At 41.2% G+C, this 25,706-nt stretch overlaps 1 protein-coding gene across 1 annotated transcript in view; it reads right to left on the reverse strand.

Moving 5' to 3' along the window:
• Positions 1 to 941: 941 nt before the first annotated feature.
• TRIM66 (tripartite motif containing 66) overlaps positions 942 to 25,706 on the reverse strand; it is a 66,970-nt gene continuing 42,205 nt past the window's right edge. The window contains exons 10-19 of the mRNA XM_044681813.1: positions 11,129 to 11,398; positions 10,633 to 10,858; positions 9,534 to 9,594; positions 8,352 to 8,517; positions 6,671 to 6,972; positions 4,678 to 4,810; positions 3,170 to 3,244; positions 2,499 to 2,651; positions 1,391 to 1,612; positions 942 to 1,001 (exon numbers count right to left, since the gene is read on the reverse strand). Of these exons, the coding sequence (XP_044537748.1) occupies positions 942 to 1,001; positions 1,391 to 1,612; positions 2,499 to 2,651; positions 3,170 to 3,244; positions 4,678 to 4,810; positions 6,671 to 6,972; positions 8,352 to 8,517; positions 9,534 to 9,594; positions 10,633 to 10,858; positions 11,129 to 11,398 (1,668 nt within the window). The remainder of the gene's footprint in view (positions 1,002 to 1,390; positions 1,613 to 2,498; positions 2,652 to 3,169; positions 3,245 to 4,677; positions 4,811 to 6,670; positions 6,973 to 8,351; positions 8,518 to 9,533; positions 9,595 to 10,632; positions 10,859 to 11,128; positions 11,399 to 25,706) is intronic.

The raw sequence follows: 25,706 nt of genomic DNA on the forward strand, positions 1-25,706 counted from the left end.
AGGATCAGGAGACACAAATCACATAAGCAACCCCAAAAAGCAAAGTCGAGGACTCCAACATGGGTCAAAAGATTGCTTTGCAGGCAGCCAATACCACCTCTTGGGAGAAACCCTTGTAGCCAAGAAAAGAGGCCTACTGAGAGGTTCTTGTCAGTAATGAGTGACAGAGAACAGGCTAGAAGATGGGGGTGTTCTGAACCCCTCCAAAAGGAAAGTTAAAATATTTGTGTTACTGGCCCAAGCATAGCCACTGAATAGAGACACAACAGTAATAGAGTAAAAAGGTGTGTTCAAAATGGCGAACACCTGAGTAATGTCCAAAAAAGGAAAATTAAGAAACAGGCAGTCCTCTCCTCCTTCCTGCCTGATTACAAATGGAATGGATAGCACGAGATGCTTGGGAAGTACAGGGCTGGAAGATTATCTCATCAACAGGCATAGATTTTGACCAAAGGTCTCTAGTACTCCCCATAAGGATTCCACAGCTGCCAGGGACGGATGGATACCTCCCTCTGCACAACAAGAGGAACAGTTACCAGTGACTATCTTTGTCCTCTGTGTCAGGGACAGCAGGTCAGCCAAAGTACCAAGAGCCAGGACTTCTCTCCCTACTCTTCCCCATAGACAAATATAGGAAATGGAGCTAGAAAGCCCCAACTTGGCCAGAGTCAGAGGGCTCTTCCAGCTGATCAGAGCTGTGCTGGAAACTCGATTCCTGTTGAACAGCAAAAGGAAATAGTCGTCTGTTGGATTTCATTTCTGGAATTTCCCAGCTGTGACTTCCATGGAAATGCTGCAGATGCCCCGTGAAAGGCTGTTCAGAGACACTCCTATAATCCAAATTCTCCAGAAGATGTGGTCTGAGGAATAACGAGGACTGGTCGAGGGGGGTTGTGCTTTCAGGATTTGGGCTCCTTTCCTGTTGTAGGAGCACAGTTTTCTCACACCTGGGGGAAGCTGCTGGCCAGACGGAATGAGAGCCTTTTTGCTCTCTCACTCTCCTGAAAAGAAAATATTAGAGTAACTTAGTAAAGAGCCCTGATTTCCATTTAAGAATGCCTGACCAGGTCTTCCTGGAAGACCTAGATGTTATCCCACCTAAGGCCAAATGGCTAAGAGGTTCCCAGGGTCTAAGAAAAGGCTCAGTGGGACCGAGCCTCCTCAGGGTGGCAGGAGGAGGCAGTATGTTCTCTTTTCCTCCACAAACCTGAAGCTTTTGTAATGACTATTAGTTGAACGCACCTCCCTGGACCTTTCTGACAAAAGACGTTGCCTTACCTGGCATGGTGAAGGAAGCAGCTTTTACCTAAGAATCCATGAGATGTTTCAGAAATCTTTTCACTCTGGCCTGCCACATGTAAGCACTGCTACCCCTGTACCTCCTACTTACAGTATGACGGCGTCTCCTCTTGGGCTGGATATACTCCTGTCCATAGGCCGGCCATGGGAAGCCCTGAGGAGGCATGGAGCCTCCACTCTCATTCTCTGTCTCCTCTGAGTCTGAGTCCTCCTGCCGTGGCCGAGCAAACAGTTTCTCAGGGTAGATCTCCTTTAGCCAGCCCTCAAAGAAGACTTCCAGGCATCGGCCAGCCTCTGCTACCTCTGAGTCCGGCTGTGCAGAGAAACAACCACCCAAGGTCAGTCCATAGTTGGGTAACTAAAACATACAGGTACGTGAACCATTCCCTCAAGCTCCCCTTAAGCACACACAAAAAGAATGTAGGCAGCAGATGTGACACATGTGGCCCATAGTCCAAATCCAGTAAGGCCACTTTTTGGTCCATTAGCCTATGTATACTAGCTCTCTGAAGCCACCATTTAAAAAATTGTATTTTAACCAGGCTTGTAGATCAATGGACTGGTGTTGTCTCCATTCTCCATCCTTAGGAAAGATTCCTAGATCGGGCATCAGAAGACCTGGGTTCACACTCTTACTACTATCTCTATGACCTCAGACCTCACTGGTCCTCAGTTTCCTCATCTGTACAATGAGATAGAAGTAGGTAGCCTACAAGATCCCTGAAAGCTTTAAAGTTATGATCCAATGATCCCCCTTTCTTGTCCTTACTGTGTAATTAGAATCTGTTACCCTAAAAACTACAATTCCTAGCACCCCACTCTCCTCACGCTACATGCTGTCGTAGGGAGGATATAAATTTGGAGTAGCCCCACCTCCCGCTCTCTTGTCTTCCTGGCACAACTTTGGTAGAGCTGGCTTTTTAAACAAGCAAGGAGAACTTAAGTCACGCGGTCTTAATTTTGTTAAATAATTAGGGTTTTTTACTTCTATTTCCCTTCCATTCCTTCTACTTCATGTGATTATTAATAAACTTCATATAATATAATTTGTGGAGTGTTGGAAATTAATTTAATTCCTACATTTATGGCGACCACGAAGGGACTGGTCCAAAGCCTGAACATGAGGCCAGGAGCAAAGGAATAATGGACACTGTGGACCTTTGGGTGATTGGAGTTGAGGACATGAAGGCAGGACTTACATAATTGAATTTTGCACAGTTCCAAAACATAAGTCGAACATCAGCTACCACCTCCTCCGGGCTAGAGTAATGGGCGATGTCTTTCTTCTGGAGCTTTCTCCGGATAATTGACAAATCCATGGGCCTCTTGATAATCTGATAATAATGCCGGGCCTAGAGCAAAATAAAAAGAAGAAGAAAAGAAGAGAAGAGAAAAGAAAAGAAAAGAAAAGAAAAGAAAAGAAAAGAAAAGAAAAGAAAAGAAAAGAAAAGAAAAGAAAAGAAAAGAAAAGAAAAGAAAAGAAAAGAAAAGAAAAGAAAAAGATAAGAAGGAGGAAAAAGAGGAAAAGAAGGAGAAACGAGTGGAAAAAATGAGGTGGAAAAAGAACAAAAGGAGGGAGAATCAGAAAGTGGACCAGAGGGACTAGAGGATGGATAAATGGACTATATAAACTCTCCCCTGCTGCCTGCAAGAACAAGGAACACACAGTCAAAGTCAAACCTCGCTGGGCCCAGAATGATTCCCCTCAGGAAACAACAGAACCAAGAGTATACTTCCATAGCCATATGCATTGACCAGGGCTGGGAGGCCTCCTTGGGAGAGGCCACATTACACACAACACACAATGATTCTTGGGGGAGAAAGGAGGTGCTCTAAGGATCCCAAATTGATGTGAAGGGCTGCGACTTACCAGTGGGCTGACAGGCTCATGGAATGGGAGACTAAGGCTGCTGCAACACAGGGACAACACCAGCTTTTCACATTTCTATAAAAAGCAAAGTTGACAAGGATGCTATTTTTTGTTAGCGTCTGGGAGGACAAGCAGAAATGACTAATAGTATCAGTGAACCAAGTAATACTCAAGATACTTAGGGATCACCAGTGTTGAGATGTCTTTTTTTCTCCATGTGACTTATTTTCCTGACCTAATTAAGGAGACGAATCAAAGAGGCACAGTAATGCACAGTTGGCAGAGATATGAATTGGTCCAACCAAAATGGAATGATTCCTCCAAAGTGCTAAAATATACATATCTTTTTACCCTACTAATTAGGCCTGTACCCAAAAGAGATCAAAGAAAGAGGGAAAAGATTTATATTTCCAAAACAATTTACGGAAGCTCTTTTGTAATAGTAAAGAGCTAGAAACCAAGAGGGTACCCATCTAATGTTGGGGTAGCTAAACAAAGAATTATTAGTATGATTAGTATATTATGAGTATATTATATATTAGTGTATTGGAATATTATTATATTAGTATAATGGAATATTATTCCTCCATAAGAAATGATAAAATGGACAGTTTCATAGAAACTTAAGAAGACTTGTATGAACTGATGCAAAATGAAGTAAGCAGAACCAGAAGAACCATTTATACAATAATAAAATTATGCAGAAAACAATTTTGAAAGACCTAAGAATTTTCATCAATCCAAGGACCAGTCTTGATTCCAAAAGACTGATGATGAATCATTCTACCCACCTCTTGACAGGGAGGCTATGGAATCAAGATGCAGAATAACATATACTTTCAGACATAATCAATGTAAATTTTTATTTCATTTGAAAATGGATTTTTGTTAAAAAGGCTTTGTTTTTCTTTCTCAGTAGGGGAAGAACATACAGAGGATAGAAAGAAGGAAGGAAGGAAGGAAGGAAGGAAGGAAGGAAGGAAGGAAGGAAGAAGGAAGGAAGAAGGAAGGAAGGAAGGAAAGAAAAGAGGGTCACTGAGGAATTATTTTTTTCTTTAAATGCAGAGAAGAAAACAGAAGGAAGGCCAGAAAGAAGCACAAATCAACTTAGAAAACTTTGAGCTAAACTTATTATATACTTAAAAAGAAAAGCAAGCTATCCATAATAAGGATGTGCAGTATCATGTATAATTCTCTTTTTTCTGACCTACTACATAAATGGAAATGCCTATTTTATCTAGTGTTGATTAAGTTCAGAATAAAAATTAATTTCAAAAAGAAGACAAGCCTCAGTGACTGACTATGGGGAACAAATAACAATAGCTTCAACAAAAAGTTGATGAGAAGACACTGTCTCCCTCCTGAAATCTGCCTCTAAGTAGGGTAGGTACCATGTTTCCTAGGATTTTGTAAGGGAACTTCTTCTAAAGTGGTGTTCTGCCATCCCTGGCCATGGAAGCCCAGTTTTTTTTTTTTATTAGGAGTCCCCCAGTAATATATGCACCCACCTTCTGATCATAATCACTCAAGCCAGAGAGTAGGCGTCCTCCAGGATTGATATGGCCATATCGAGTATTGTCACAGTCGTATTCCACCTCAGGCTTTGTTAGGCTCCGGCAGAGGGTGCACACCCACTCACCCCTGAAGCACAACAAGGAATGAAATCAGTGCTGGTTTTATGGATCACTAGCATGGACTAGTACAACTGCAGAAGAGAACACACTGCTGTGGCGCTCATTCATACACATATGCAAAAATATGTAGCTATGGGGAAGGAAGGGCTCTTAGAAGAGGCAATACTTTCAGTCAGTCCTGGAAAAGATGGGCTCACTAATTTGGAAACAAGTCAATATGGTCTCACCTATCCTTCCAGTCTTTCTTTTATTTTTATTTATTTGTTGGGGATTTTTGTTGTTTATTTATTCATATTTACTTTATATTTCAATAATCTAAGATGACAGTCACTTGTTAAGCATCTACTGCAGGCAAAGCACTGAGCTGGAAGGTGCTGGGGATACAAAGCAAAAATGAAAACTAGTCCTCACCCTCAAGGAGTTGATGTTCAAGTGGAGGTGGGAAGAGAGAAGGCAGACCATGTAAACAGATAAGGCTAGATGTGATCTTTGGAGGATGGAGAGAGCCCTAAGTCTGAAGGAATTCCTCTGCAGCAGAGGCATGAAGGGAAAGCCTAGAATATTCCCCTTCACAAACAGCCTTCAAGGTGTTCCTTTACAGGACCTCCAGCTTCCGTGCCTTGTAGGAAGGGCAGCTCAGGAGCCCTCTCTTGATGACCCTATTAAGAGAGCTCCTTCCCAAAACTGATTCGCAAAACAGCACCTATTTTGTGTCTGCTCATCCCGTCTGTACTCTATTTCTTCCCCTCTCACCCAGTAGAACGTCGGTTCTTCGAGGGAATTCATTTTTCATTTTTGTCTTTGCGTCACCTACTGAACGTTGACTGAAGTTTGCTCCTTTATACTTTAGGGCTCCATTCTGGTTACACACCAATTAATCAAGCAAGCATTTATTAAACACCTCTGATATGTCGGGCCCTGTGTTAGGGGTTGTGGAAACAAATGAAGACAAAAAAGCAGAAGTGCCTGCCTCCGAGGAGCATCCTGTGGCCAGGAGGGTAGGACTAGGCAGTACATGGAAGATAGGAAGATGTAGGAAGGCTGGAATGCATAATGGGGAGGGGTGGCGAGGGGCTTCAAATGCCAAACAGAGGAGTTGAAATCTGAGATGATAGGGAGTCATGGGGGGTTATTGAGAAGGAGGTGACATGGTCAGATCTGGGTTTTAGGAAAATCATTTTGGCACCTTTATGTAAGATGGACTGGAGGGGCAGCTGGGATTGAGAGCCAGGCCTAGAGACAAATCCTAGGTTCAAATCTGACCTCAGACACTTCCTATCTATGTGACCTTGGGCAAGTCACTTGACCCTCATTACCTAGCCCTTACCACTCTTCTACCTTGTAGTCAATACACAGTATTGACTCCAAGACAGAAAGTAAGGGTTATAAAAAATAAAAATAAAAAAAAGATGGCCTGGAGATGGAAGAGACTGGAGAGAGGAAAAACAGTGAGAGAGCAGCTGCTATAATCCAGGCAAGAAGGGACAAGAGCCTAAAGTAGGGTGGTGGCTCTGCCAGTAGAGACAAGGGAATATAGGCAAAAAAAATTTGTGGAAAAAGAAAAAAGATTTGGAAAATTCATGGACATGTGAGGTAGGTGAGAATGAGGAGGCAATGATGACCCCAAAGTCAATCTAGGGAGCTGTAAGGACAGTGGGGTCTTCAACAGTAATAGAAAAGTTTGGAAGAAGGGTGGATTTGGAGGATAACCCTGTCAGGATGGAAGACCCAGAAAAAGACCGACTAGATGCCTGGTTCCAAGTCCTCCTACCCACTCTGGCAGGACAGAGAGAGATCTTAGTGCCTCAGAAGGATTTTAGGGGAAGAATATATCAGGGGCATGGCGGTGAACGCTGCCCTCCCTTACCCCGGGAAGCTGAGCAGAGCTGGAACATGGCAGGAAAGGTGGTACACCTTTGGGCAATGGTCACAACAAAGCAGCTCCCCCCCATTCAGACACACTGCACAGAAGTCTTCATTCTCAATTGGGTCTGTGCTGGGAGCAGAGGGAGACTTCTTGGCTCCAGGGTTATAGTGGCTCCTTTGTTCCCCAGATGAGGTCTCAAACAAGGGCAGTTTCTGGCCAGCTGCAAAGCCTACAGGAACGTTTCTCTGTTCTTGATCCTCAGCCTTAGGCTTCAAAGCATCTGGCAAACTGTCCTGGTTGACCTTTGGAGAGAAAAGAAGAGCAAAGAATCTTAGTCACTTGGTCCAGGCCACTTGTGTTCAGGGCCCTACAGGAGGATCTCTACCATGGGTGGGCTTACAGGATCCAGAGCAGTCTGAGAGGGGGCAGGAAGAGAGACTAAGACACTTCATTTAGGTATCTACCACAGGGAGGATCATCAAACAAATTCCACATTCCCTAGGAAGCCTGGTTGGTGAGAGAGGCACTGACTGGTCTCTGATGACTTCAGAAGCCAAGGAAATGTTGAGAAGATTGTTGTAGAGCTGTCCTTCACCCCACTCTACTACCACTCTCCTGGTGCACACAGGCTCCAGTCACCCTTCACATACCCCTCCTGCATGTGAACCCATTCTGGTGTTTTAAGCAGCTATGAAGCTCCAGATATGAGCAATGCACAATACAGATATTGCCTTACTGCATGGTCCAAGGCCTAAGTGAAATGGCAAGGTTGGAAGCAGGCAGAATAATTACTAGTCACTGGACCAGGAAAGTGTCCCCCAAACATGGCTGCTTATGGTAGCCCCAGGAGTTCCCTGAGTTTGAGGAGAAGTAGAATCGTAGTAAAAGAAAGAAGTAAACCAGGAGTAGGGTATCCAGTTGTAAAGTCACACCAAAATATCTCCCTTTCCCCTTTCCTACACAATGAAACATCCAAGTCATTTCCTTTCAGAGGTAAAAGATCTACGATGAAAGCACCTTCCCTGATGACTAGTTTGGGAGTGGGAAGAAGAAGAGGAAGCAATGAGATAGTGAGAATGTGCAAACATTGATGCAGGGTCATGCATATTTAAGGATTTTTAATATTGCCAAAAAACATGTTATTGTTGAAATCCAGAATCAGAAAGCACATATTAAAGCCATTAAAAAATGGAATAGGCTGCCTTGGGGGTTATTGAACTCCCTTTCGCCAGGGTTCATAGGAATGAGAGTGAAAAGAGGATCTGAGAGGTCATTTAGTCCAAGTCCCTTATTTTCTAGATAAGGAAACCAAGGACCAGAGAGGCCATTTACCTAAAGCCACATAGGTAGTAAGCAGTAGAATCAGAATTTAAACTTCAGTTAGAGAGTGAATTAATTAAGTGACCTCTGAGGTCCCTTCCAAGTCCGAAATATTAGCCTTTCCTTTCCCTTTTCCCAATCTGTATTCTTCTGCAGATACTAAAAAGACAGGCATAAAAACAAGGATGGCAGCTAGGATCCAAGCCCAAGGACAAGTATCTGCTGTCCAGTGTCCTGAGGGCATCTCCCCCAGCTCAGCCCAGCTGGTGAATAGGAAGGTAGGGTGAGACCATGACCTGCACAGTTCGGAATAAAAAAGAAGTTTACATCAGGATGAGAATAGCCCTGGCTTGGGGGGTACCTTGATGGACATGCTAGAAGACTCAGCGCCACACTCGATGACCAGCAGAAAGGACCCATCTTGCTCGCTCTGCAGTTTAAACACAGGCAGCTCCCCCGAGGCTGCTGCACAGATCTTCAGGCGCTCCAGGCGAACGTAGGGAATCTTCAGCTCTTTGGGGTAGGCCCTAAAGTCAATGAAATACTATGAGAGTGGGTTAATACTACGGAATGACCCGATCCCTGGGATTTCCAGAAAGTTGCCTCAAGGTCCTCCTCTTCCTTAATGTCAGACAGGGATAGATTTTTCCAGATCTCTGTTGAATTGTCCTGATCTCCAGAGATATGAATTTCTTTCTTTTTTTTAATTCTTAGTTTATGTCTTAGAATTAATAGGGTGTATTGGTTCCAAGGCAGAAGAACAGTAAGAGCTAGGCAATGGGGTCAAGTGACTTGCCCAGGGTCACATAGCTAAGAAGTGTCTAAGGTCAGATTTGAAACCAGGTCCTTGTACAGGTAGAAAATTTGCCACACCTGAGCTAGCTCAGGTGTGGCAAATTTTCTACCTGCACATCCTCCAGTCTCTAGGTCTGGCTCTCAATCCACGGAGCCACCTCACTCGTCACACCTAAGGATATGAGTTTCAATCAATCCTTTGGGCTGTTGAACGTAGCTAAGTCCTCCCAGTCCCCTGGGGTGACAAAAAAGGAATTAAAAATTTAAGAGTTCACAAACGTCCTCCTACCCCTAACCTGATCCTGCCAGTCTCAAGGGATCTTAGAGTCCAGTTCAGTTCTCACAGGGTTAAATAACGTCACTCGGTAATGTTCTTTAAATAATGAAACTGGAAGACAAACTTTTACTGCAATAAGGGGTTTCCACACGTGCTCCCCATGGCCTCTGCTACCATTTTGTCTGACTAAAGAGCCAGAAATCTTCATGTAAGAAGGTCTTTTTAGCATCATCAGCAATGAACTTTGCAGCTCTAAAAATTATTGAAAATGTCAAAGCTATAAAGAGATCCTCTGTGTCTTCTGGGGCAGAGATGGATGGGGATGGGGGGATAAAGTAAGAGGGGGGCTCTGATAGCTGTATCATTATGTAAGTCATTTGGGGATCAGTAGCAAAAGGGCAAATCTCTTGTCTTAGAGAAACTTGGAAATGACACTTCCTTCATGCACCGAGAAGAGAGACTATTTGTTACCTGATGTTTGAATTCTCCTTTGTGTCTGCCCCAAATGGCTCCTGTTCAGAATTCCCACAATCTAGGACAGAAGAGGAGAAAGCCCATCTGTCACAACCCAACCATGCATCTACAACACACCTATCCATCCCCCTCCCAAACTTATGGCCCCAAAAAGACATCTCTCCCCTTTTCACATCATCCCCCAAAGAAGGGGAGGAGAGGCTGAAAATATGCGAGGGTGTCTTTTGGATCACACAAAGTAGTGCTGGACCCCCTAGACCAGAGAAACAGGTGGACCACTGTGTGCTCCAAGGCTCTGGTTTCCCATTGGGTAGAGGGGTTGAAATATCTAGGTGTACTCTCCTAGGAAGAGCCCCCAAAGGCGCCCGCTTAGACTGAGTGTTATACTCTAAGTAGGACACCCACCTCTCCTAAGAAAGAGCCAGCCACATTCTAACCTGCACCAGCAGGGGATCGGGGCTCACTCTGGAAGAAACGATGCTAACTGGCCTATTTGGAAGGCCTGAAATGAGTCTAATTAGTGTGAAAACATTCTTCTCAGCACAGACATGATGACTCATCTCTTCATTTGTAATGGCAGCAGGAGGCTGATAATAAGGAATTCAACCAAGGTTTTTTCCTACCTTCTATCATCTCAATTAAATGTTCCACTGGAGCCAGCCTACAATCTCTCCACACATTTTAATGTAGTAATAACTTGGCTCTTACTTTCTAGAGAGAGAGTGTGGTACAACGGTAAGAGCAATGGGTACCTCCCTGGGTTCTCTTCCCAGCTCTGATGTTACTGGTTTGACATTCAGGCAAATCACTCCCTGCCTGAGTCTAACTTTCCTTCATCTATAGACTATGGATCATCCTGTGACAAAGGTTTGCTGCAAGAACTGAGTGAAATAAGGCATGTAAAGGCTCTAAACCCGTAAATAATTGCAGAAATATGAATTATTATCATCTAAAGCCTTTGCTGGTCTTGCCCCCGCTGATGCACTTTCCCAAAGGACCCAGCAACACTATGAGCCAACAGGGAGGAGAGAGTCTGCCCAACAGGGCTCTGAGAAGGACTGGAGCCCCAAAGAAGTGAAGGGCCCCCCTCTTGTACCTTCTGTGTGCCAAAGAGGTTTCACAGTCACGGATGGCAGGGGAGAAGCACTGACAGCTGGCACTGGGGGAGAGGCGAGATGCAAGGGTTTCTTCACTGAGAGATTAATCGGTTCCTCCAGGATTTTTTGCAAAGGAAGAACTAATTCTTCCTGAGCATCTGGGCAGGCAGCTGCTGTGTTGTGTCCCAGAGAGTCACTAATAGGTCTGGAATCCTCATTTTCCATCTTGGAAAAAAAAGGAAAAAAAGACAGGGGAAAAAATGAAAATGGTACCATTAGCGGACCTTACATTATTGAGCCTGGGGCCAAAACGAAGCTTAAGAAATGACCAACGTAGGGGTAGAGACAATCGAAGTTATAGAACCACATTTAAAAGACTCAAAAAGGCCCTTAAATATCATCTAGTCCAACTTCTAAAGTTAACAGATGGGGAAACTGAGGTATAGCATTTCTATAAAATTCCCATACCCATGCCCACCTATTAGAGAGATTCACCTTGCATGGTGCATTGCCCAAGAGAACGTCTCCCAAAGATAAGTGGCTGGCCCCATCCCCAGGGTGCAGGACCCGGGTGACTGCTGGATTATAACTGGGCCCTGTTTCTGGCTGTGTGTCGGAGGTAGAGCCCAGGTTGTGGGAGCAGGAGCCAGGTGTCAGGCTGGTCACACTCTGGATCTGGGGCTCCATTGATCTTCCTGTTCTTGGGGATGACAGTTCCATTTCCAGGGTGTTGGAGAAGCCCATTATGCTCACTGAGGCTGAGCGCTAGAGAAAGATAAAATCAGGATGAGCTTCTAAAAGAATCATCAAAGTTCATATTATCTAGGACTTTACAGCTGCAAAGCCCGTTCTCCCTCCCTGGAAGAAGCTTGAGGACGCTTACCCACTCCTCTTTTTTTTTTTTAAATTAATTATCTTTTTGATAACATGTAGAAACAATTTTTGTTTTTATTTTTTTAAGATTTTTTTTTAATTTTAAGATTCAGATTTTCTCCCTCCCTCCCTTCCCTGCCCAGGTGGTGAATAATCCAATGTAAGTCATACCAGTGCTTAAATTTCCATATTGCTCATGTTGTGATAGAAGCATATATCACATATACAATAAAAAATTCATGAAAGACATAAAGAGGAAGGTGGCATGCTCTGATCTGCACTCAGACTCCAGCAGTTCCTCCTCTGGCTATGGAGAGCATTTTCATCATGAGTCCCTTGTGGTTATCTTGGAGACTTGCTTTGTTGATAATGGTTTAGTCCTTCAGGACTGATCACTGTAAACTATTTTTGTTAACATATGCATTGTTCTCCTGGTTCTGCTCACTTCACTTTGCATCAGATCATATAAGTCTTTCCAGGTTTTTCTGAACTCTTCCTATTCATCATTTCTTATGGCACAATAGTATTCCATTACAGCCATATACCACAACTTCTTCATCCATTCCCCAAGTGATGGACAACCCCTCTGTTTCCAATTCAATGCCATTACAAAAAGAGCTGCTAAAAAAAATTGGCATTGGCAGGTCCTTTTCCCTTACCTCTGATCTGTTTGGACCCATTCTTCTTCATGAGAAGACCAAGACCAAAGGAAACTGTAAAGATTAAAATTAATATCCCAAATACTTCAAGTATTATAATTTTATAAAGTTTATTTAAAAACAGCAAACCTCAGTAAAGAAAAAAATCACTTCCCTGACCGCACATGTGGGAGAAGAGGAGAGAGAAGAGGTACCAAACTATATAAATAATATGGTAAAGACACAAACGTGGGGGGAAGGGAAAGCATTTTGGGTAATGAAAAAAGAACTCTCGCAGATAGGAGTCCAAAGGTTCAAGAATCTCTAACTATACAAAACCAAGTTCAAATTCAACCTCTGACACTCTGGTCATCCTCCTGCCATCTTGTCCTCTGCTCATACATGACACTTCAGCTCTTGTCCTGGGGTCTTGCCTTCTTGACTGTGACATCTGATCTAAATGGCTTCAAACCCACCCTCCTGAAATTTGATCATCCATGAAGACTCATACATTTTCTCCCATCCCCTCCACTTTATATCTCTTGCTCTGAGGATCAGAAATCAAGTCAAACTGCCACTCTTGGAAAGGACATGTCAATCGACCTGTGATTCCACTTACCATCTCTGTTGCTTCCCAGATCAAAACACGGGCTCCTATTCCACTATATGTGTTGTGTTTCCCTAGTATAAGCTTTCTGAGGACAGGCTCTAATTTTGTCTTTTATATTTGTATTTTCAGCCCTTAACGCAGTGCCTGATATAGTAAAAGTTTAATGAAAACTTTTTTCATTCATTCATTCCCTAGGCTTTAGTTTCTTCACATGTAAAACAAGGGGAAGGAGCAAATGGTGTCTAATCTGACATGCTGTATGACATACAGCAAATACGTTTTTGTATTTATAACAAAAAGAGGTTAACTTGAACTCCAGTCTTCTGAGTCCAAGTCCTGTGATTATTTTATAATGGGGAGGTTAAGAGAAAGAGGCAAAAAGTATTTCATCGAAGGATCACACGAGTATTGTGTCAGAACTAGCCCTGGAACCTCAGCCTCCTTAGAACGTTCTTTCTACTTATGAATAATAAGTAATGGAAAAATGAATAATAAACAATTATTATTAGGAATTTGGAAATTATTAGGAAAAAGGAAAATAATAATAAGCAATAAGGAAACTGAGGCTCAACATGACAAGTGATAGGATCACAAATTTGGAGCTAGAATGGGCTGTGGAGGCTAATGAGTCCAATTTCTTAATTTTACAGATGAAGAGAGTGAAGAAAAGAGGAGTTGAGTCATTTGCTCCGGGCTACACAGCTAGTAATCATCCAAACCCAGGTTGCTGTCCTGACTCCAAGGGCAGTGGCTTGATCCACTCTTCTGTGCCATTGCCTCAAAGTCACTTACCCAAGATCATTCATCTAGTAAATGTCAAAAGTTGGGGATTTGAATTCAGGACTTCTGACTTTTTATCTAGGGCTATATCCACTAATGCAAGTATGTTTATCCCCATTTTACAAAGGAGGGAATTGAACTTGAGAAGGCAGGAGTTAATAAGTGGCAGCTCTGAGCCTTCTCATTCCATGCCAACTACCATGTTGGATAAAACAGTGTTGTTCATTCGGACGGCACAGAGGGGTTATTCATCACAAGTGCTAAGGAGATACTCATGTCCACAGTCAGCCAATCAGAGCATTTAAGTGCCTGTTCTTGGCCAGGCACTGTGTTAAGGGCTGCAGGAATTGAGAAAGGCAAATCCAGTCCCTGATCTCAAGGAGCTCATATTCAAATGGCAGAGAAGGCAGAGAAGGTGAGATGTCTGCTGTGTAAAGGGGACGTGCTCTTGGAGGGAAGGTGTCAGCACCAGGACGGACCAGGGAAGGGCTTTTGCAGAAGGTGGGATTTGAGCTGAGTCTTGAAGAAAGCCAGGAAAGGTGAGAAGTGGAGATGAAGAGGGAGAGCATCGCAGGAACGGAGGACAGCCGGTGAAAAGGTACCCTGGGCAGACGAAGTGGGGGGAGCAGAAAGAAAGTCAGGGCTGCTGGATCATGGGAGGAGTTGGGGAAGGAGAAAGGAGGGGGTCAAGTATAATAAGAATGAACAAAAATAGCACAGGGACAAGTTGTAAAGAGCTGCCAAAGTCAAAGTTTAGTCTGTCAGACATTGAGGGGGGTCCTCATACTGGAGCCTCCTACATTGTTGTTGTTATTCAGTTGTCTAACTCTTCATGATCCCATTTGGGGTTTTCTTGGCAGAGACACTGGACTGGCTTGCCATTTCCTTCTCCAGCTCATTTCACAGATGGGGAAACTGAAACAGAGTTAAGTGACTTGCTCAAGGTCACATAGCTAGGGTGTGAGTCAGGATTTGAACTCAGGAAGGTAAGTATTCTTGACTCCAGTTTCAGCACTCTGTGTTACCTAGCTGCTGCTTCAAATATATAAAGATATAGATGCTAACAAATAATATTAAATAATAATATTATTTATTATTAATCTTCAATTACTAAAATTATTTTATAATTTTATGATTATATTATATATGACATATAGAATATAATTTTGAAATAAAATAATTAATAAGATAATTTGTTTTGTGATTAATATTAATGAAATTAATGATAATAATTTATTGATTAATAATAAAGATGCTATTATGATAAACAAAACACTCATTCATTTAAAGGGTAGGGTGATGGTTTGATGGGGATATGATGGGGATGTTGACTTTAAATGATCACTCTATTGCAAATAGTAATAATATGGAAATAGATTTTGAACAATGATACATGTAAAACCCAGTGGAACTGCTTGTTGGCTCCAGGAGAGGATAGTGGGGAGGGGAAGGAAAGAACATGAATCATGCAACCATAAAAAAATATTCTTAATTAATTAACTAAAAATGGAAATAAATAAAGGATAGGGTGACCCAGTGGAAATTATAATAGATTTGGTGTCAGGTGACATTGGTTCAAATCCTACCTCTCCCACTTAGCACCTATGGTACTTGAGGCAAATCACTTATATTCTCTGGTCCTTAATTTCTTCTTCTATAAAATAATATTTCTCTAAGGTCCCTCCCAGCCTTAAATCTATTTTTCAGTTAAGAGTAGCTTTTAGTCAATGACACATGTAAAACCTAGTGGAATTGCTGGTTGGCTATTGGAAGGGAGTGGGAGGAGGGGAGGGAAAGAATGAATCATGTAACCATGGAAAATAGTCTTAATTAATTAATTAGTTAATTAATTGAACTTTTAAAAAAAGAGTAGCTTTTAGTATATTTTCTCTAGTATAAGGTAATAAAGCACTAGATGTAGAGTGAAGAGAACCTGGGTTCATTCATTTCCTACTTCTGTCACAAGCTGTATAACCAAGGGCAAGTCACTACATTGCTCAGTTTCTTCATCCATAAAATGGGGATAAAGATACATGCTTCCCATGGGGTTCTCGTGAGGCTTGAATGAGATATTTGGCAACAACCATGTCAGTTATTATTATTATCATCATCTTTTTCTATGGCATTCAAATGGCAATGGTCCCAGAGCGAATTTTTACATTTAATATTTATTTGGACCATTGCACAGATGGATAAAATGCCTGGTTCTTAAAGTCAAATAAAAATATTAGAATGCAAGCTCATCCTCTGTAGGCGCATCGAAAGTTTCAGCAGGAAAGCTCCAGCAGCAGACAGAGCAGCAGTGGTGGCACATGCCTCATTCTGGGCTCACACCATTTACATTTCCTCTACAAGGACATTCCATTTTAGACCCATTTTGCTCCAGGTGGCTTGGAAATTATGTGTATTTGGGACAGTAATATCTATTAAGAATATTGTTAGAGGCAGCTAGGTGGATTGAGAGCCAGACCTGGAAATAAGAAGTCCTGGGTTCAAATTTGGCCTGAAACCTTTCCTCGAGTGACTCCAGGAAGTCACTTAATCCCCATTGTTTAGCCCTAATTGTTCTTCTGCCTTGGAATCAATACATTGTATTGGATACTGTGGTACACTGTTACGTAAGAGTAGGTTTTTTTTTTAAGAATATTGTTATGAAGATTTAATAGATATTACCATCCCCAAAATACATAAATCTCCAAGCCACCTGGAATAAAATCATCACCAATGTTTTTTTTCTGGGCAATCATGGCTCTGGCTCCATCTTTACCCATCTATTCTAGCAAATTTCCCCCACCATCACCACTCTGTCTCTCTAAATTTCAGTCTCTCTCTGTCTATTGGTTCATTCCTTACTTGCTACACCCAAGTCTCTCCCATTCATAAACAATGACAATAGAACCTACCACGCCTCCTATTTTCCTATTACGGCCCCTCCTTTTCCCTGTCAAACTCATTGAAAAAGCCTTTTATACTTGGTGCCTTGGCTTCCTCTCATTCTCTTCCCGTCCCCTGGAAGTCTGACTTCTGACCCCAAACTCAACTGAAATTGCTCTCTCTTCTTTTTTTTAAATCCTTATCTTCTGTCTTTGAATCTAGACTGAGTATCTGTACTAAAGCAGAAGAGCAGTAAGAGCTAGGCAATTAGGGTTAAGTGACTTGCCCAGGGTCACAGAGCTAGAAGGTATCTGAGACTAGATTTGAACCCAGGATATCCTATCTCTAGGACTGGGGCTCTATCCACTGAGCCACCTGCCTGCCCCCCCAAACTGCTCTCTCTTAATCATCAGATCTAATAATCTTTTCTCAGTACTCACCAATTTGAACTCTGCAACTTGGATATTACTGACCACCACCCTCTTCTCCTAAATACTTGCACCTCTTTGGATTTTGTGCCTCTCCTTCCCTCTATCTCAGTTTCCTTTGCTGATTCACCATCCATGTCATGCTCACTTTGGTGTACCCCAAAAATCTGTTCTAGAACCTTTTCTCTTTTCTCCCTCTTGATGACTTCAGCCTTCATGGGTTCCATTACCATTTCTATAAACTTGACTCTTAGGAATATATGTTCAACCTTAATCTCCTCATCTCTATTCCCACATGATAAATTCACTTTTGGATGTTTCCATGTAGATGTCTCTTGATTACCTCAAACTCAATATATCCTAAAAAGAACTCATCTTCTGCCCCACCACCACCTAACCTCCTTATCTTCTGAATTTCTTTATTACTCCCACCATCTTTCCAGTCACCTTGGTATCATCCTCCACTCTTGACTCCCAATAACTCCATAGATCAATCCATTTCCAACTGTCTTCCCATTTTTATCTTCCCAGCATCACTCACGTCCATCCCTACCTCTACACTCACCCAGCTGCTACCCGAGCTCTGGCTCTCATCATCTCTCACTTGGACTATTCTTGGACAGTTTCCCATTTGGTCTCTGCCTCAACCTTCTAACGACTTCGATCCATCTTCTACAAACCTGCTAACGTGATTTTTCTAAAGCATTATCTGATCATGTTATGGTCCTTCTCAACAAACTCTACTGATTCCCTGTTGCCTCTGGGATGATATAAAAACAATTCTGGCATTTAAAGCCCCTCACAACCTGGCCCCTTCCTGGCCTCCCAGTCTTCTCACCTATTCTTCATTCTCTATGAGCGAGACAGTGCTCTACTCACTGGTGCACACACAACGATCCATCTCCAAACTCCATGCCTTCATCCTGACCTTTCTGGCCATCTTGAATGCTTGGAATAAACAGTGTCCCCCCCTTCACCCCACATTTTAGAATTCCTGGCTTCCTTTAAAACGAACCTGACATGTTCTCCCCCTCCTCTACATTAAGCCCTTCCTGATCCACTCCCCAGAAGCTAAATCACTCTCTCCCAAAACTATTGTATTCATTTTGTATTATTATATATAAACTTAAATATGCACGTGTCTCTTCTATTAGAATACAAGTTTCTTGAAGTAGGGAACTTTTGCTTTTGTCTAAGCATCTCCAGTGCTTAGCACAGGGCCTGGCACATAATAAATGCTTAATGAATGCTCAACAATAAATCGATGGATTGTGATAATGGTCTTGGTTTAGTAAAGTTTGTTAAAGCTCTTCAGGATATTTTGAGTCAGTACTTATAGTATGTGAGTTGGCATCATGAAATATAGTAAGCTTCTAATATATGTCTAGCCACTAGGTCGTGTTTTGGGTTTTTTTCTCCCTGTTTTTTTAATTGATTAAGAAAAATTTTCCATGGTTCCATGATTCATGCTCTTTCCCTCCCCCACCTTCTAACCCCCTCCCATAGCCATGAGTTTTACATGTGTCATTGATCAAGACCTATTTCCATAGTATTGATTTTGCACTAGGGTGATCGTTTAGCATCTACATCCCCAATCATATCCCCATTGACTAGATCATGTTTTGCTAAGTATTAAGTATTCAGTAGGTGCTAAATTTTTATAGCTTACACTGATGTGTTGCTCAAGTTTTCTTGATGTATGGCAACAACTGTACATTTATAAAGTCCAAATGACGTTTTGAAGCCACATCGTGCTCGATGTCATACATGTACATCAAGTGATTAATAATGCTTTGGATCAAGACTTTCATTTATAAGTCAGACTTAGTTCTGTTTAGGAAAAGTGATCATGCAGATGAGGCTAAGCAGAACCATAATGGGTTTAAACTGTCACCCTGAAAAATGCCACAGACTATATTCACTGTGCTTGGCATTCTCATATTAGAGAAGAGTTTTCCATGTGGCCATCGAATACTCTAGTATCCTCGTGACACTTGGATTTTAGATATTTGTAGTATAAAAATAAGCCTTGGATTTGAAACGGAGTCAAAGGCTTTGTTATCATCATCAAAGGCGAGGTGACTGTTATTGCACTTTGGGACAATTTTGTAAGAAATTAATTTTTATACTCCTGGAACTTTTTGCTCCTCAGTCAATACACTGATTTTTTTCATATTTATAATTGTTAAATTTGAATTTTTAAATTATATGAGCTATGAATGTTTTGTATAAAGTACAAAATCATGTAATTGGCCTGTATTTGCAGAGATCACTAGTATATTCATCTTTTGGTAGTAGATATGTAATGCCTTCTATTAAGAAAAATAGGGGCAGCCAAGTGGCTCAGTGAATAGAGGGTCAGCCCTGGAGTCAGGAGGACCAGGGTTCAAATCCAGCCTCAGATACTTCCTAGCTGTGTGACCCTAGGCAAGTCACTTAATCCCAGTTGCCAAGCCCTTACCACTCTTCTGCCTTTTAGAACCATACTTAGTGCTACTTAGTATTGGTTCTAAGACAGAAGTGAAAGGGAAAAATAGAAAGGGGGGAAGGGAAAGAGGGAGGGAGGAAGGGATGAAGGAAGGATTGGGCTTATGTATTAGAGGAAACTTATAAAAGTTTTTACTAATAATTCATATACCGCTGAGAAGCCTTTGTACCACTAATAACGGACCTTATTTGGTCCTGCCACCTTCTAATTTTACAGAGAAACTAGAATTTCAGTTATGTCCAATGACAAAACCATCTGTTATTCATTAAAGGTGTGTAAGCTTTCTGTTTGTTTCCTGTAAGTCTTCTGAACTAATTTACTAGAACTCTCCCTTGTTTTTAACTACTTTATCTTAAAACTACTTGTGTTGATTATATTTATGATATACATATTTGATATTTACATCATCAACATAAAGCTAATAAATACAAGCAGTTTTACTCCCCCACTAGAATGTAAATTCATTGTAAGGATCAATTTCATTCTTCCTACTTGTATCCTCAGAGCCTGGCATATAGTAGGCACTTAATACTTGCTGATTATTGATTAAATTCTTCAGGAGTTCTTGCTTGTCTCTGGTTTTGTTTTGTTTTTTACTTCTGTAGAAAAGCTTTTGATTGGTATTGAATTCTTTATTTTGTTCTTTGAGCTGCAATGACTCATATGATAATAATTTTTTTTATTTTTACTTTTTATTTATTTATTATTTTATTTGTATTTAGTTACTTTTATTTTTACTTTAAATAATTTATTTTATTATTTTATTTATTAAATTTTTATTTTTACTTTATTTTTATTTTTTACTTTACTTTTACTTTTATTTATTGCTGATTAAGTGAATAGAAAATTTTTGATATGCTTTTGTTCTCCAGATTCTTTTCCATGTTTGTTTTGTTGCCTTTAATCAGACAATACAGCATTCAAATTTTCTATTGCATATGCCAGTTAGACATTGAGGTAATCTTCTGGAGGTAGCACTCCTCAATTTATACTCACAGGATGGGTATCCCAGAGAGCTGACAACTATCTCAGCTGCCATCAGGGATACAATTAACCTTTACTCTGCCAATCACATTGTTCTTTATAGTTCAATAAAAGAAAACTCTTTTTTTTTAATCCTTTACTTTCTGTCCTAATCATTCTAAGACTAAGGGGCTAGGCAAAAAGGGTTAAAGTGATTTGCCCAGGATCACACAGTTAAGAAGTACCTTAGGTCACATTTGAACCCAAGTCCTGTTGACTCCAGATCCACCATGCCTCCTAGCTGTCCAGAAAACTCTTTCAAATTTTGTACACAGATATAGGGCATCGACAGTTTTTCAGCTAACTTATCAGTTTATAATATGGATCCTTTTTCCAGGAATTTTATCTTTTTTATTTAATTAATTTAGAATATTCTCCAATGGTTACAAGATTCATATTCTTTCCCTCCACTCCTCTCTCCCAACTCCCGTAGCCAACGAGCAAGTCAACTGGGTTTTCCAGTAATTATATCTTTAACTTCTTGGGCTAATGAGTTGGTCAGAGACCAGTTCCCTTATACATCTAAGGTCCTTCTTCACATCTTCAATGGTTCTCTCAAATCTCTCTGCCATGGTATTATTTGAGGCCCATCTTTATGGGTATTCCTTGTTCCCCCTTTTCTTCTCTAGGTCTTACTATGACATTATCTGCCACATATTCAGTTGAGTGCAAGCCTTGATGTATTTTTACAATGTCAGATGCAAATTCAGGATGATTATAGCAAGTACTAGATTTTTTTGAGTTACTACGTCTTGGCATAATTGGTCTGCCAGTTGGATTCATGCCATTGAAATTAAAAAGGACTTCTATATGCTCAGATCCTTTTCAAAATCATTTGAGATACCAGCGCTCTGTTTTTGTCACTGATTTTGTTATTGGGTAAAATAACTTCTAGAGTTTTCAATAAGGGAAGATTTTTAGAAGCCTCAAGACCTAGACCTTTTCTATCTTTGGATTTGAGTAATTCCTCCATTTCATTCCTTACTTTGTTAAGAGACTAGAGCTGAGAATACCATTGAGAAGAAGTAGTATGAAACATTTGCCTATAACTGGTGGGATTCTCTAGTTTTTTGTTATGATAGAATACTTGCACATAAGGAAAATATTCATATCTTTAGTCCATTTTGAATGCATGTGTCCCTGATTAGCTATTTACGCAGTCAGTACTATCTAACCTGAAGCATTTCCAGGTCAGATATTGGTTTTTCTGACTTCTTTGGATTTATCTTGTCTTCTCGTGGCACCAGAATATGAAGAATAGTCTCTTGTTTCATCGTCCTTCATATCAATGTGATCATCCTGATGATTTCAAGTTGGACTGGCTCATAACATTAGCCACCATGTCTATTTCTTAGATCCATAGGGGTAAGTTTCATCACACTTGCCGGGATGCTAACCCAGTCAGTGGTATCATTAGAACCCAATTAGCTGGGGATAGCTGGGTGGCTCAGTAGATTGAGAGCCAGACCTAGAGATGGGAGGTCCTAGGTTCAAATCTGGCCTCAGACACTTCCCAGCTGTGTGACCCTGGGCAAGTCACTTAACCCCCATTGCCTAGCCCTTACCACTCTTCTACCTTGGAGCCAATACATAGTATTGATTCCAGGTTGGAAGGTAAGGGTTTCAAAAAAAGAACCTAATTAGCCAGCATTTGGGGTTTGGGCCAGGTCTTCACCACCACCTTAGAGGCCATTATCCCAGATGGTATTCTCTTACTTTGTTGTCCCTTGCACGTTCAATTTGAACAATAGAGTTTTAAAGGAGTTATTTATTATTATAATAACTGTTGTCCTGTAGGGAGAATTTTCGGGGGGGGGTATGTTAAAAACTGGGAGAAAAGGTTGGGAATTATTGTTCCAGGTCTTTTATTGAATACAAAAGTAAGAAGTTTGCTAAAGGAACAACCTAGCATACAGTAGATGCTTAATAAATGTTTGATTGATTAATGGAAAGGGTAATGGACTTTTTTCTCACAGAAACTCATGAAGAGGATCTACTGAGGCATGAAAAGGAGCTGCAATTGCACTGGTAAGGGGACTACCACACTGGTGAAACCGTACATTCTTAGAAGTGTTGGATTAAATTCAAAGTACCCCAGCATGTGTCCTTTGCTTCACCATTTTGTGCTTTTGTTAGACTATTCAATTTATGGAATGGTCTTCTTCCTTCTCTTTACCTGAAGAGTCCCTATTCATCCCTTAGGACCCAATGTAAGGGCAGCTAGGCAACACAGTGGACAGAGAACCAAGTCTAGAGTTGGCAGAGCCTGGTTTCAAATCTGGCCTTAAATACTTCCTAGCTGTGTGACCCTGGGCAAGTCACTTAACCCCACTGGCCTATCCCTTGCCCTTCTGTCTTAAGAGTTGTAACTAAACCCAAAAGGATATAAATAAATAAAAGAAACAAAATCTGATTTAAATGCTTCCTTCTTCATGAAAACTTCCCTGATTTCTCTATTAATATTTAATCTTCCCTTGGGACTTCACATAGACTTTCCTGAACATGTACTCTTGTAGATTGTTGCCATTTCTATTTGTGTCTGATCCCCTTACCAGCTCCACGAGCACAAGAATCCTGTATCCTCTCAGCTTTGTACCTATTTCCACGCCTGACCCAGGGATCCATAGTAGGTGTTTAATAGTGTCTGGAGAATGAGTGAATGATTGTTGTAGCCCTCAAATGATACATTTTTTTTTCTGTTGGTCAGGAACCCTTAAACAGAAAAGGGTATCCCACCTATTCTTTACTCTAAAAAGAGTCCTCAGTGTCTGTGAGGCTATGGATTAGGTCTTAAATATAGAAGACTTTTGGTCTTATCCAGGGATTCCTCTGATCTTAGTTTATGCCACATGCTGGGACATCTCTGACCCAGTGCTCAAACCTTCTGGTCAGACCCTCAAACCCTGAGGAAACCCATGACCCAGACCCAGCACAGCAGACATTTGACACCTATTTTTAGATTTTGAGCTTGTGGGAAGGAAGCTCCCCTACACAAAGACAGACCCTAAGAGAAACTTTTATCACTAAGGTCTGACAAAACTTGCTTCCACCATCTTCTTGTTCAGTCTCTCTGGGTCTCCAGTGTCCTATAATCTTGAGGCTCTCTCCTTGGTCAGAGGCTTCACTGTCACCTCCTAGCTGCCCAGAGCTCTCCGCCCAATGGGCTGGCATCCAATAGAATTCTGTGGCTACCAGATTTATCTGATCCCAATTCAAATCAAGGGCTGGAAGAACCTTTCCTGAAGTAACCTATATTTGTTTTATCAGAAATTTATCTTTTGGAGAAAATCCCCCAATATTTGTCATTTGTCCCACCAAAAAAAAATTAAAAGATTATAAAAACTAACTTGGGATACCAGTTCTGCTGCTTCCTAGTGATTACTTTAGACAAATTAATTTCTCTGGACCTTAGTTTCTCCCTCTGTTTAATAGGAAATTTGACTAAAAGATCTCTAAAGTTTTTTTCAGCTTTGACATCTGTTAAATGTATGACTCAGCAGGCTTGTAGGGAAGCTATTCCTAGGGCAGGCAGGTGGCATCTTGTACTGCCTCCTCATGCAGCCACACAAAGTGGGTAGCTCCATACTCTGAACCCACTACATGTCTGACCCACTCTGCCATCTTTCCTCGGTTCCATGGGAAGCTGGGTGGTCAAGTGAATAAAGCTCTGGCCCTGGAGTCAGAATGACTGTTAAACCCAGCCTCAGACACTTATGAGCTGTGTGTCCCTAGGCAAGTTATTTAACCCCTCTCTGCCTCAGTTTCCCCATCTGTAGAATGAAAATAATAATAGCACCTACCTCAAAGAGTTATTGTGAGAATTAGATAATAATTGCAAAACATTAAGCACAGTGTCTGGCACACAGTTAGCACACAGCCCAAAGCAAAAAAAGAAACTAGATGGTTTGTTAATAAATGTTTGCTGTTAATAAATGTTTGTTAATAAATTAATTAGGTCAGAGGAAAAGGGAACTTCTAGCCAGGTTCTTCAATCAGGAACTCTATCCAGTAACAACAGCCTCCTTGCTGTTCCTTGAACCTTCCATCTCCTGACCTTGAGTGTTTTTCCTGGCTGTCCCCCATGCCTGGAACCCTCTCCCTTCTCACTTCCAGCTCTCGACTTCCCTAGTTTCCTTTAAATTTCACCTAAAGCCCCATCTTTAGGCCCCCTTAAATGTCAGGACCTTCCATCTAAGATGCTCTCCAATTCATCCCATCCATAGCTTGTTTGTCAATAATTGTTTCCATGATGTCTCCACCATCAGATTATGAGCTCCTTGAGGGCAAGACTGTCTTTTCCCTTTCTTTGTACGTCCAGCACTTAACACCGTGCTTGGCACACAATAGGGTCTTAATAAAGGCTTGAGGACTTCCCTCTCAAGCATGGCCTCCAAGCAATATGAAAGCACAGATTTCCATACCATTTTCTCCCACCCACAAGAGGAGAAAGTAAATAGAAAAAAATATATTATCCTTATTTTATACATAAGGAAACTGAGGCTGATTCAGTCAGCAAGTAAATAAATCAAGCAATGAAGATCTGAACCTCATTCATTTGACTCCAAATCCCACATTCTTTGATCTTCACATGGACTCTCATAGTTCAAAAGAAAGAGCACCAATGAGGACATAGGATGGCCTCCTGGGTCCTAGGCTCAGCTCTATTCTTCATATGCCAGGGGACAAAATACTTAATGTCTCCGAGTCTCTTTCCTCATCCTTAAAATGATGAGGGGGGGTCTGCCCAACCCTGCCTTGGTCCCAGATTTTTGTGAGATCTAAGGTGATAGATAATAGATATGAAAATGCTAGGTAATGTGAGGGAGTTAATATTCTTATTCTCGGTTTTTCAGAAGAGACTTGGGCAAACAGATGGGCATCTGTAAGTTTCTAGGGTAAATTTTTTTAAGACCTAAGATAATCCTACACACACACAAAGTCTTCAGGTTTCCAAGGGAAAATAAACCTTTATTTTGAAATTACACTTTGAAGTTTGCAATAAAATCAAGCTCACTTTGTTGTACAGAAAGAGCTATTAATGAACATATTAAAGGACAGAGATAACAAGTAAAAATTTACTCTGATTCCCGTACCTCTTTATTCTCACCTCTCTGGGTTCTCCTCTCTCTTTTCATTCTTTATTTCTATTCTTGGTCTCTGGGTCTCACTGCTCTCTCTCCTTTTCTTTTTCTTCCCTCCTTCCTTTCTTTCTCTCTCTCTTTCTTTCTTTCTTCTTTGCTTTTTCCTGCCCCATGTTATTCCCTTAATTAACTTGAATTATGGAACTAAAGCACTTTAAAATTTTTTAGTAATTTGTTAAGTAGAATTTTATGTCTTCTGTTTCAAGAATGACTAGATG

Source organism: Gracilinanus agilis, chromosome 6 (assembly GCF_016433145.1).
Source record: "Gracilinanus agilis isolate LMUSP501 chromosome 6, AgileGrace, whole genome shotgun sequence".
Taxonomy (NCBI): domain Eukaryota; kingdom Metazoa; phylum Chordata; class Mammalia; order Didelphimorphia; family Didelphidae; genus Gracilinanus; species Gracilinanus agilis.